The 13096-nt window shown below is 40.6% G+C and overlaps 1 protein-coding gene across 1 annotated transcript; it reads left to right on the top strand.

The window, feature by feature from the left end:
• The first annotated feature begins 5240 nt into the window (after positions 1 to 5240).
• Positions 5241 to 11173, top strand: LOC146967397 (GTPase IMAP family member 8-like). Its single transcript, XM_085762096.1, has 5 exons — positions 5241 to 5398; positions 5501 to 6187; positions 9837 to 10589; positions 10720 to 10878; positions 10970 to 11173. The coding sequence occupies exons 1-5, from the start codon at positions 5374 to 5376 to the stop codon at positions 11122 to 11124; spliced, it is 1779 nt and encodes a 592-aa protein (XP_085618222.1). The 5' UTR covers positions 5241 to 5373; the 3' UTR covers positions 11125 to 11173.
• Positions 11174 to 13096: the final 1923 nt, after the last annotated feature.

Below are 13096 nucleotides of genomic sequence, written 5' to 3' on the forward strand. Positions count from 1 at the left end.
TACTTCATGTAAGTGATTGCTGACGGAAAATAGGACTATTTAGGACTTATATTAACAAAAACATTCCACTGATATCTGCTTTAAGCTCCTATTTTCTCAAACACAATAAACTGCAAGAGCATTTCATGAGATCGCTGGGTTTCCTAATGTGGTTGTGCGTCTGCAGCCTCCATCCACCAGTGATGACGCTTGTATCAATCACAAAAACTATCACTCTATTAATGTCCAGTTATTTAATGGTGCCGCCCTCTCCCTGTTGAACGCGATTATGTCAGTAAAGTCCCCCTTCTTGGCCGTCTTCCGTGTCTCCATGTCGTAAAGTGGGCAGGGCGAGGCCTCTAAAGCAGGAATATATCGGGGCATGACATTAAATTATTAAATTACGATCGTTTTCACGCCGGTTCTACACCGAAATCGGCAACGTAGGCCTACACACTTTTCGCACACTGATATTTACACCACAATCTAGACCAGATTCTATGAAAGTTTGATGAATGAGGGCCTTTGAATCAAAGATGATCTTTTTTCCCATGAAATTAAAATTCCACCATCTGGTTGACACACCTTTACTGCTCAGCAGGAGGTGCCGGGGGAAGTTCATCAACTGACATCAAATTGAAAGGTGAATAAGCATCAATCAAATCAACTATCGTAACCCAATTTCCCCTGTGCATCTTCAGCTTTAACAATGAGTGCATCCAGGCAATTCATAAGCTGCTTAAAGGCCAAGACATGACGCATGTCTCTCGTTTTATCCCTATTTTCCAAGAAGTAACAAGAATAGAGTCCTTTCTCCCAGTTCTGTATAGGATCTATTAAATTGCTCCCTTGAGCAAAAGTTTCAGTCCTCAAATGAAAAGGACTGAATGCTCTTTTTCTTTTCTTTTACACTTGTGGGGTCAAGGATCGCAAACTGGGGGCAACTTGTTTTGTGGGCAGCAGTTAATGTGTTAATATTTTTTTATGTGACAGCTGAGGTTAGTGTCATTTCAGATAACAGATGTAACTGACATTTAGAAAATCTGTATCAGTGTGGGGGACATCAGGCCAGGCTGTGGGACTAGTATCACAGATTTTCCTAGAAACGACATGTGGGGTCAGTACATTGACATATTCACTCTGCAATTTCAAATAGGATGTACTTAGCAACCAGGCTAACGGACTAGACTGATAGAGAGAGAAAATAACAGATGTAGGCAACTGAATTTCCTTGCAGAATGAGACCTACGGTATACAGTTGTCCTTGTGAGTTTGCCTCAGTTAGCTAACATTATTAAGAAAAAAGGACCAGTCTATGGCCATGCTGGCTCCGTTGTGTTATATAATCTATTAATATAATCAGAATGACAATATACAAAAGACTGTAGCAGGAAGGCTATACCGTTTACCATATTTATTCTCATAGTTTGGTGAAGCAATAATTTGCTAACCATTGCCTATAATCCTTTGGTTAGCTCTGTTAAATGGTCTCATTATAGCATACACAATTTCCCCATGCTGTCTGTACTTATATGCTGTAAGGTACAAAGTGGAGGGAGGCAGCTGCATAAGCTGTGACATTTCTGGAGCACACATTACATGGTCTAGGTAAATATTTCCCCTACTGGAGTCATATAAAAACACCTGTGACAGGAGAGATGTTGTAAAGGCACACGAGGCACACATAAAATATACAATCATGTTTCCTCAATAGCCAAACAAACTGAAAACAGGGATAGCTCCTGTTTCATTGTGAAAACAATAGCAACTTCCCCTCCAGGTTCCAGGAAATACAAAGGAATTTCCCAAAGGGGGGTTACTATTGGTTTTGTGCTGCTAAATGCAATTTGTATACTAATCAATTGCACCTAATTGTCCAAAATTGTAAAGTGGCAACATATAGCCGTTAGAAATAGAGGCTATGAGCAAAGACAATACAGATTGAAATATCCACATTTAATTAACTCCGAGCCAAGAATTAGATTATAGGATAATTAAATGAACTTTCATTTCACACATTTAAATGTGTAAATGCCCAAACAGTAACCTTGAGCAGAAAGTGGTTGGGAATGAAATGAAAATTAACTGTACATCATGAGAGTAAAATATCTGGTTAATATCTGTTTGAGAAGTTGTGATTTGTTTCAAATACTGTCCATTTATAAATATTAAAAAAATATATAGAATTTATATTCAAACGTGAAAGGTAAATCAACCAGATGTTGTGGGCACAGAAGAAAGCAACATAATAGATTTGAATTTTGGACCATCAGGAAAGAAACATTATTGAATATAAAAGAATAATCGATACTGCCTATAGATAGGATCTGAGCCATACAACCTCCTCTTCACCATGAAGACATGGAAAGAAGACAGACAACACAAACCTAGACAAAACTAAACCACATAATTCCCATGTCCAGGAGAAGTAAACAAACACAGCAAGAGTGAGTAACGTGGAGGAGGCTGTGACTCCTGGAGGATGAAGATCACAACCCAGAACATCTGGAATGAGGCACCGACTGCCAGGGAACCCGGACAGAAGTCCCAGGGCGTCCAACTGTCCAATACAGAGAGGCTCAGTGAAAAGAGACGAGGGAGGGAGCAGAACATAGGGGAAGAGAGAGAGAGAGAGAGAGAGAGAGAGAGAGAGATAGGCACACAGCCTGCAGGCTCATGTGCTTGAGGAAATAAACAGGCAGAGGATTAGAGAGCTGCCGTGGTTATCAGAAAGTTAACAGTAATTTCATTGGCAGGTCCACATGACGACTGTCGCCTGCGTACCAGGTTTGTGGTTTCATGGAGACTGAAACTGACCCACTATTGGGAGAACAGTACAGGTATAGAATGAAAAAAAATAAGCCACTGAGAAAGATTTTGGTTGCCTGTGCACACGACAACGAGCTCACACAGATGTGATTATATGAGGAATTTTTGGGTGTGTTGTTGGCGACTTCAACACTACAAGAGGTAGGAAGGACATTCGATTCCAAAGGCCCCAAACCACACTACCTATAAATCCAGCAGGATTGCTTGCCAAGCACTAAGTCACTAAGGTCAAACCTGACTTCAAACCTTGACTACTGTAGATATTCCTGAAGTAGCAGCACCTGTTTCAAAACGATAACGCCGTCAGGGCAGCCCCAGCAAAAAGATCATCAATAAAAACCAAACCCCTGCTCACTACAGTGACTAGCCAGTAGCCACATAAGCCTACTCATTACCAGTGTTGTGCATTAATGCACTAAATGAGAACTCTTTATTGAGTTGTGGACCTGTACGCCACAGGACTACAAACAGGGCAGGACCTCTGCACCACCTTGTGACAATGCAACGGTAGTGCTCATGCTATCAGCACTGTCTGAAATGACTGTCACATCTGTGGTAACATTGGGAAACAATACTGTAGCTGTTGTGTATGTGACAGACAAGTTTCTTTAGCTTTTGCATTATAAGGTAGAGAGTCTGACATTATGATGTCCTCTGGCTCATTTATCAAAAGTTCAAATATGCTCAAAAATACTAAATAGGGGTAGTCTACTTAAAGCTAAATGACTCCTTGTCCTGATTACATAAAACATATAGGCTACTGTGTTGGCCAACATTTAACCCTCTGAGTGGTTTGCTGTTTAAGTTATGAGAACAGTGATCTGATTAAGTATTGTACAATTTATACTAATGGGTAATTGGCCATCTCTAACCAGCATTAGGGAGGATTTTCATAGAGCAAGCACTGTAGATTTCTAATGTTCCAAGTAAGCAAGGCAGCACTCCAGGGAGCTGGATTAACATGAATAATTATTAGGACAGATGAAAGTGAATTATAGGGCTTTCTGGTCATGCTGGCAAGAACTCTGTGACCCCTCTCTGGCATACTGGTGTGATATGTAACAGCTATTACAAAACATTTCCAGTGTATTCTGCTCACACCACGTTGATCAAGACAATATGATAATTAAACTGTCATTGGTCGGCGTATGTGTGAGTGTGTTGCTATTAACACGGTTATGTAAAGGAGCTGGCAGAGGCAGCAGGTACAGCCTAACACAAGGAAGCTGCTTTGGGACCTGGAAATGATCCAGACCAACCAGTTCAACAACATACCAGCACCAACGGAGTCTCTGGAAAACTACAGGTGACGTAGACAGAATCATTTGTTCTCCTCCATGTCCAAACAAACTTGTCTCAGATTAGAATTTGCTTCATTTATGACCACTGTTGTAAGAAAATATGCAACAATGTGACAATGATATACTATGACACCAAAAATAACCAAAAGCAAAAATGATCATCAAATGAAAATATATGATGATTGATACAGATTTATGCAATATAAATCTACCCAGTCACACAAGCCACGCATTGCTGATGTGGTTGTAAATTCTGAAATTACTATCAATGCAAACAGGTGAAATATCAAGTTGTTGGAAAAATATGTCTGATTGCAGGACATAAACAAACAGCAAAACGGATTGTATGAGAACAACAAGTGTAATATTCAGGCACACATTCAACTTGACAAGTTCTTGAATCACCTGATGTTTTGGTCTTGTCAAGGCGTGAGTTGACAAAATAAACATTGACACAGTGTGAGGGCTAAAGTACAGAAAGTCCTAAGCTCACTCAGTCAACAGGATATAGAGAGGATGAAAACTTATTAGTAGATTTCCCTTTTCAGAAAACATGGAGAAAGTTACAACTGCCAAAGGTGAGTCGATAAAAAATATATATATATAGACTACTGTAATTAAATGGTTCTCCTAAGAAAAGTGTAATTCATCCAAATGTACCAAATATTATTGAATGGAGTGCAGTAAATTGTAAATTATTTTTCATGTTACAAACACATGGTTTTAACATTAGACTTCCTCTCCTTATATGATTTATTCTATCATCCGAGAGGAATTCAGGATCTTTATACAGCAATATGTACATTGCACTGTATGTAGTGAAAAAACAATGCCTAATTCTCATAAAACCTGTTCATACTAAAGGAAAAAAGTAAACAAACACACAACATGGAGTGCACTAACTGGTGTCTATATACTATAAATTAACTCAACCACACAAGTCACATATTACTGATGTAGTTGTAAACTGTGATGAATGTCAGTGAAAGGTTTTGTTGTGTGAAGAAAAAAGCAGCATATGAGTTTCATGAAACCAACAGCTATGATTTACAGGTCCAGCATGGAACAAGGAAATCAAGATAACTAGTTTTATCAGGCATCTAATGTTTGAAAATATGCTGTTGGTCCTGTTAATGGTAGGAGGGAGTTGCAGCAATAAAATATGTGGAAGTGTCAGAGCTACATTCAGTGTTGAGCTCACACAATTGACAACAAGACATAGAGAGAATGAAAACGTATTAGCAGATTTCCAGCTTCTGAAAACATGGAGAAAGCTACAACTGCCAAAGGTTAGTCGACAAAAAAAAAAAAAAAAAAACTGTGATTCATCAGCAGGATGTAAGTATGTTTGCCATTATGTTAATGTCTCTGTCTCACTGTCTTTCTGTCAGAGCTGAATGCAGTGATTGTGGGATCAAGGGGCTCAAATAAACATCTGGTCGGAAACATAACTCTGGGAAGAAACGTGTTTGATGCCAAAGATGCAACATTCGACAATGAGAAAGGAGAAGGAGAAGTATGTGAGCGCAGAGTCACGTTGATCCAAACCCCCGGGTGGCTACCAGGATATCAGCCCTGTGATACAGCAGAACTTTTCAAGACAGAGACTATTCTCAGCGTCACTCTGTGTCCACCTGGACTGCACGCTTTCCTCCTGGTGATTAATGCTGAGCTACCATTCATAGATGTCTACAAGAAGGCAACAAAGCAACATATGGAGCACTGTTTTGGTGAGAGGGTGTGGGATCACACTGTGGTGGTCTTCAGCCACAGAGGTGACCTAGACCATGAAGACTTTGAGGATTACATCAGAAAAGGGGGGGAACCACTGCAGTCACTTCTGGAGGCCTGTGGTAAAAGGTATCACATCTTTTGTGTTGACGGCAATGACAACAGCAAGAATATCAGACAGCTGTTTGAGAAGATTGACAACATGGTGGCAGAAAACAGCTGTTATGAAATCGAGACCACACGGATCCAAAGTGTTCAGGAGAGGAGGAAAGAAGTGGACAAACAAGCCGAGGAGCTGCGTCTGCAGACAAAACAACAAAGGGAAAAGCTCAGAAGTCTGCCGAGTGGTGAGTTGAATTTGCTTGCTGTTAGAAACATTTGTTAATGGTTACAGGCTATCCTTGATGTTTAGGTATAGCCATACTAATAGTATTGGCAATGGCATTAGTAGCTCAACTTGTTGATGTTTCACTGTGGGCAGTGATCTACTGTCCAGATGAATTGCTTAAAGTTATTTGTTTAGCGCTTTTCCCCCACACCAGTCACACAAGTGCTTTACAACAACAATTAGTAAAATCCAATAAAAGAACTTGAACACGTCAGTAGAAGTAAAAAATTATAGATTCTAGAGCAGCGGTACTCAATAGGCGGCCCCCTATTTGTGGCCCCCAAACTGTTATTTCTTCAGTATGTGTTTTGGTTGGGTCAACACTTGTATATCGGGACTTGTCTCCATGCCAACGATACACAGACAGCCTGTTACTGGGTCGCCCTGCGAGCGCATTTTTAAAGGGACAATGAGGCGTTTCTATTTGGTTATAAAAAAGTCTCATATTAATGTGGATGAATCTACGCTAACCACACTTGTTAATGGCTCCATTGTCGATAAATATATCATTTTGTCTCTATCGTTATTTTGTTATTTTAATTAGTGGCGGAAACGCTGGGCGAGCTGACCAGCGTTTCTTTACTTTCGGTTTCGCGGACGCTGCCCAGCGGGTCATGAGAATAACGCCGCCGAATCGCCGTGGAACTACGACAGTATATGTGATCGTCTTCGAACCTCCGACTTTCATTGTTGATGAATGAAAACATTCTTGGCAAGATGTCTGTCTTGCGCCGGTCCAAGAATTTCAACGTGCGCGCGAAGGCTCATGGTAAATGTAGTATGAGAACACTTTGTTTTCCAAAACTCCTCGTTGTCCCTTAAGTTTCACTTTCATTTTTGAAGCGGTTCGCATATTGTCACTTTGCCAGCTGTGAGCCTATTGCGCACAAATGAACACTTGCAACTAGGGCTGAACGATTTTAGGAAAAGATCTAATTGCGATTTTTCTGGCAGATTTTTCGATTTCGATTTGTTTCACGATTTTCTTCAAATCATGTTTCAGTGCAATATACATAATGTACAGTAACATTTAGGGATGTCCCGATACCACTTTTTCACTTCCGATACGATACCGATATTGCAGCCTTCAATATCGGCCCGATACCGATATTGATCCGATATTAGGGGTGGTGGAAAAAAAACGATTTATATTTTTCAAATTCTAATACAAAGGAGATCCTCCTGTTGCTGACTGACAGGCTGCTGCTGTCATGTTCTTCTATGGGACAGACAGTAGTGAGCTTACTTTTGAACTGTAAAATATTAAAAATTAAACCTTATTTACAACTGTTATTGAATTACTGTATGTACATCAATGTCAAACAAAAGGCAAAAATCTTCTTGCTTCAAGGTTTTATTTGTCACTCCAAATTGAAGATTATAGCCTGCCTTACAGTAAAAATGGCATACATAAAATAAAAAGAGGAGTAAAGCAATATATTAAGCAGCAATATTTAAGCATCAAAGATGTTTAATCAAACCCACATAGTTTGAAACAACGTTCAAAACACACAGCCAGTGTCACAACTAAGCATAAAGCCCGCTAGCTTAATGCTAACGTATAATGTAAAACGCCATAGACAGGCTAACATAAATTAGCATCGTTAATTTAATGCTGGCTTTAGCACTGTTACTCGAGCCCGGTGTGAACGCACCGTAACCTGACCGTAACACGGCACAACATGTGGACCACCTGGTCTTCCTCCAGAAGAATCTGACCACCGACCTTTAGAGCAATATAGCGTATTACCGTGCGTTCACACCAAACGCGATGGAAGCGATGCCATCGCCCGTAACGCGAGCATCGCGCCGCTTGACATATTTGTCACATTTTTTCGCGCTATGATGCAACCCACCTCCCGCTATTTTCTTTCTCTCCTCAACCATGGCTGAGAAATAAATATAAATATAAATACATATGAAATATTCACAAGGAGGAAGCTGTAGGTCCTCTGACCCTCTGCAGGCATTATCTTTTTTTATTACGACCGCGGTAAAAGTACGACGTCGTGTCATAAAGCTCCGGGAAACGGCCATGGATGTATATTATTGATCTGAGGAAAACACACACAGCCCCTGGGTTGTTTTTTTTTTTTTTTACACAGCCACAGGTTCTCTGGAGGAGGGTCTGGTGAGCGAGTACAGCCACAGTGATCTTCTCCACCATGTTTTGAAATGTGTGTCTGCAGCTGTGCCGGTGACGTGGTTGAATATCAACACTGATTGGATGTCGCGGCACAGCGTCACGCGATGTCGCTTGAAAAGTTCAAATTTTTCAACTTCAAGCGATGGACGCGATGATGCGATGGCCGCGATGGACGCGTCATCGCTTCATCGCGTCGCTCGTATCGCCCGAAACGCGCCGCCCGACGCGCCATCGCGTGTCATCGCGCCATTTACATTGACTTTTAATGGAAAGTTGTGGCGTTCATCGCGTCCATCGCGTTTGGTGTGAACGCACGGTTAGCGGGCAAGCGCGACCTGTCCATGCACCCGTGTCTGTGTTGTTGTTGTGATCATGTGATCTCTGCATGCTGCAGCCGGCCGCTCTTCTTCTCTGGCGGCCGGCGCACCAACATTAAGGTGCAGTACCGCCACCTACTGTGTTGGAGTGTGAACGACAGTCACCATCATATGGGACAGAAGTGGCAGGATGGCACGGAGACGGCATGCATGTGTGAAATAGTCGAAAACAGATCCTAGGTCAGTCAGGAGCACTAAAAAAAATCGCAGCTTTGACGATCACGTGATCGCGCTGTTTGAAATCGCGATTTCGATCAGAAAACGATAAATCGTTCAGCCCTACTTGCAACAGTGTGTCCGCCTGGCCATCACACACCATTTGAGCCAAAGTTCCAAAGACTGGCAAAAGACACAAGTAGGGATGCATTTTGAATTTTTTTCTGGCCGATTACGCTCGTTAACCGATTAGATTACTACGCTGGCGCCGCAGGTGTGTTTAACGGCAAAAAAATAAAAAATAAAATCGCTCAAATGTTTTTCTTTTTTTTGCCGTTAAATACACACGTGCGCTGTGACAGCTGATCAGTGCCACATCCACTGTGCTCTGTCTCAGCTGATCACGCTCATATCCTCCATATGAGCGCACAGAAACGTTTGTAACAGCAACGGAAAAAGTCGCTAGATTTGTTGCTAGTCGCTTTTGACAAAAAAAGTCTCCAAGAGGGTTTGGAAAGTCGCCAGATTTTGCAAGAAAGTCGCCAAGTTGGCAACACTGTGTAGCCGACAGCCGTACAGCACACTATACTTTGTCCCCAGAGCAGCGTTAAAGGAGACCGATTACTCAGACAAAACCAAGATCACACAGTTTATAAAAACCATTATGTTTTGATTGTAGTTTAAAACAGGTTTACATATCAGAGGACTACCATATTCACACACAGGGTACCTAAGAGTGTCTATTATCATAATCTGTAAAAACGGTTTTGACGAGTTAACTTGTCAATGGTCCTGAACGTTCGGCACTCTGTGACGAGTTTACTCGTCAATGGTCGCGAAAGAGTTAAATGACAAAAGCCAAGATGTAATGATTAAGAAATGTCCTTATTAATACAGTTATTACATTTGTCAAATCTGTTTTCATACAGAGCTTAATCCCCACCTGAGAATCTTGATAGTTGGGTGGGTGTTATCTGGGAAGAGTGCTGTCGGAAACACCATCTTAGGACGTAAAGTGTTTGAGTCTGGAGAGAGGACGATGGAAGTCTTAAAGCAAAGTGGTAAGGTTGCAGGAAGAGAGGTCGTGGTGGTGGACACTCCTGGATGGTGGAAGTACTTCCCAGCATTGCTCACTACTCAGAGTGTGAAGTCTGAGATAGTAAAAGGAGTGTCTCAGTGCTCTCCATCACCAAATGTTGTTCTGCTAGTGGTGCCAACTGACACAGCATTTACAGATGAACAAAAAAAAGTCATGGTAGACAACATGAAGACACTTGGACACAGAGTTTGGAGGCATGTTATTGTGCTGTTTACATATGGAGATGCTTTAGGGAACAAAACTATTGAGCAACACATTGAAAGTGAAGGAACTCCTCTCCGTTGGCTGATTGAGAAATGTGGAAGGAGGTATCATGTCATTGACAACACCAAGACTGCTGGTGACCAGGTAACAGAGCTGCTGGAGAAGATGGAGGAGATGGTGGCAGGAAACTATTTTCTGTACCTCAGTCACACAGATGATCCACAACCTGAGGAAGAGGAAAGTGAGAAACCCACTGAGATCAAATATGAGAGCACAGCCAAGGAGATCATAAAACAGCTCAACATCGGATGGGATTGCAAGCAGTGGGAAGATCACCGTCTGTTAAAAGGAAATGACAGCATGGAAATACGTCCACACTGTAAGTATCGTGAGGCATTGATAGAGCAGTGAAAAGCTACAATACGTTCCTGCTGTGACTGAATTTGTTCCATCCTTTTGTGTAACTAACGGTTTATTGTGTTTTTTTTTACCAGTTAGTGAAGAACCAGTTAGTGAAGATAAACAGAGGCTCAAAGATTTTGAAGGAGAGGAAGAAGACAAATCAGAAAGCAAGAATGATGTAGGATCAGGCTTTCTGGACACGATGAATGGACTGATGGAGAGAGAGTGGATCAGACGAGAAGCATCGTTCTACAATTTCTTTGCAGGTGAATTAATTCAATAACTCAAGTGATTGCAAGTAATGTATTATATTATTTTTCACTCTTGTATTGTTTTAATATTTGTTTTCTGCCCCAGACCAGACAGCTATCTCTGAACCAGATCATCATCAGCTGCAAGTATCACGACAAAAAGTACTATTATGGTGGGAATCCTGCACCGTTTCAGGCTACGAGTCATCCTCTGTCACCAGTCGGGAACCAGAGGAAGACTATGAACAAGGACTTCAGTAGTTTAATATAAAACCATATGTTTGTAATACAGTATGAAAGATAATAAGGCATTTACTGCACTTCAATCAATAATATTTGAGTACAAAGCTTTCATCAGGATGATTTCCACTTTTCTTTTGAAATTTGTTTAATTTAGGGTTTCTTTAGGGTTCTTTTTTCTTATTGTCCTTTGGAGCAGACTATTGTTATCTGGCCAGTATCTGAAACAACCCTTTAAATAGGGCCTCAGGTCACAACTGTTTATTTTATTTGAATGTAAAAACACTTACTGGATCGTATATTAATATTTTATTACCAATATACTTAACTCTTGTTGACTCCAGTCTGTGAATAAATATGGTCTGGGTGGAAATGTACATATTTGTATAGAAGACATAGTTTAAACTCGTGGACCTGCGCTGTGCAGTGTGAAGGGCAAATACCACCACTAGGCAGAATGAATACCTGTCATACTGCACACTGTTTTTACTGTAGACAACAGCTTGTTATATTTCTCAGAATGATTTTGTGATATATGCAAACTCTGATACCATTACTACAAGCAAGAACTATTTTGATTTATAAATTAGAACCTCTGATTAAAGCTTTTACACAAATATCCAGTGTTGAGACTAACGCCGTTAGAATAAACGCGATTACGTAACGCCGTTACATTCCTCTGTAATTTGTAATCTAATTAATTACTTTATCCAGCGTTACTAACGCCGTTTCCGTTACTAACATGACTTGTGTTGCCGTTACTAAAATCGGGGCCCCAGCGCGATCATGGTAAAAAAAAAAAAAAAAAAGCCTGCAGCCAGCATGAGTTCTAGGCTATTGTTTTTTCTTTTCTTCCTTTCCTCCTCCTCACTTCATAAGCGGGCTGCAGAGTAGAGAGCACACTAGCACAACACGGTTTCGATAAATACCAAGGATAAGACAGGTCATGTTTTGCGGATAAGGAACAAGGAAGTAACTGACTTGACGATGTATAGCTGCGTGACATCATTGACGAATCCTTGTAGGAGTTTATTTTACACACAAACCGACGTAGCTTCTGTGCGGCGCACACACACAACTTTCGACCGGTAAAACCAAAGTGATAGACAGAGAAGAAATGGCGAGTACAGAAGAGGAGGATAAAGTGGGAAAGTCGGCGTTTAAATCACTTTATGTTGTTTAACTGTTTAGTTTTGTGCAAAGAAAGTACTTGAAGTAGGCTACTCACTGTATGTATAGAAGACAGTTGTCTGAACATGTAAGCCTTTTTGTTTCTTCTTTAATTTGCACTGTTTGCACTGAAACATAATATTTTCAGATGTGGGTCAGAGACTAAATACCTTTTGGGGTCCTTGACAGCCAGGTGAAAAGATTGAGCACCACTGACTTAGAACCATACTGTATGTGTTTAGAAAACAGTCAGGATTTAGTAGACATTTCTACTGTAGCTACATTTGATATCAGGTCTGAAAGGGATTGTTACGCCAGTTGCTGATGTGTCAGTTTCAATAAATATTATGTTGATGAGCAATAAATTGAATTATTGAAGTTCATATCCCCCCCCCATGGCAAAGGATATTTGTTTAAGGTTAATTATCTCTCTATGCTGTTCTACTCTATGAAACTGGCGTGTGAAACATGCTTCTAAAAAGCCGAATTCTTTGACATATTACTTTGTTTTAGTAACGCAAAAATTACTTTTCCTAGTAATTAGTTACTTTTATAATAGAGTAATTGAGTTACTAACTCAATTACTTTTTTAAGAAGTAATTTGTAATTGTAATTAGTTACTTTTTCAAAGTAATTTGCCCATCACTGCAAATATCATTGCAAATAATAAAGTCCAACTTTGAAATGCTGTTATACGCAACACTAATAAAGCTGGATTAAATTGATCAAAGGTTGGGAATTGTTTTTCTGTTCTTTTTTCAAACTTAAATAGAAGCTTACAGCACAACAACAGGCGAGTGGTAGTGAGCTGGCTGCAGCCTTG

The sequence above is a fragment of the Trachurus japonicus genome, chromosome 19 (genome assembly GCF_045865225.1).
Source record: "Trachurus japonicus isolate A0001 chromosome 19, Traja_1.0".
NCBI lineage: Eukaryota > Metazoa > Chordata > Actinopteri > Carangiformes > Carangidae > Trachurus > Trachurus japonicus.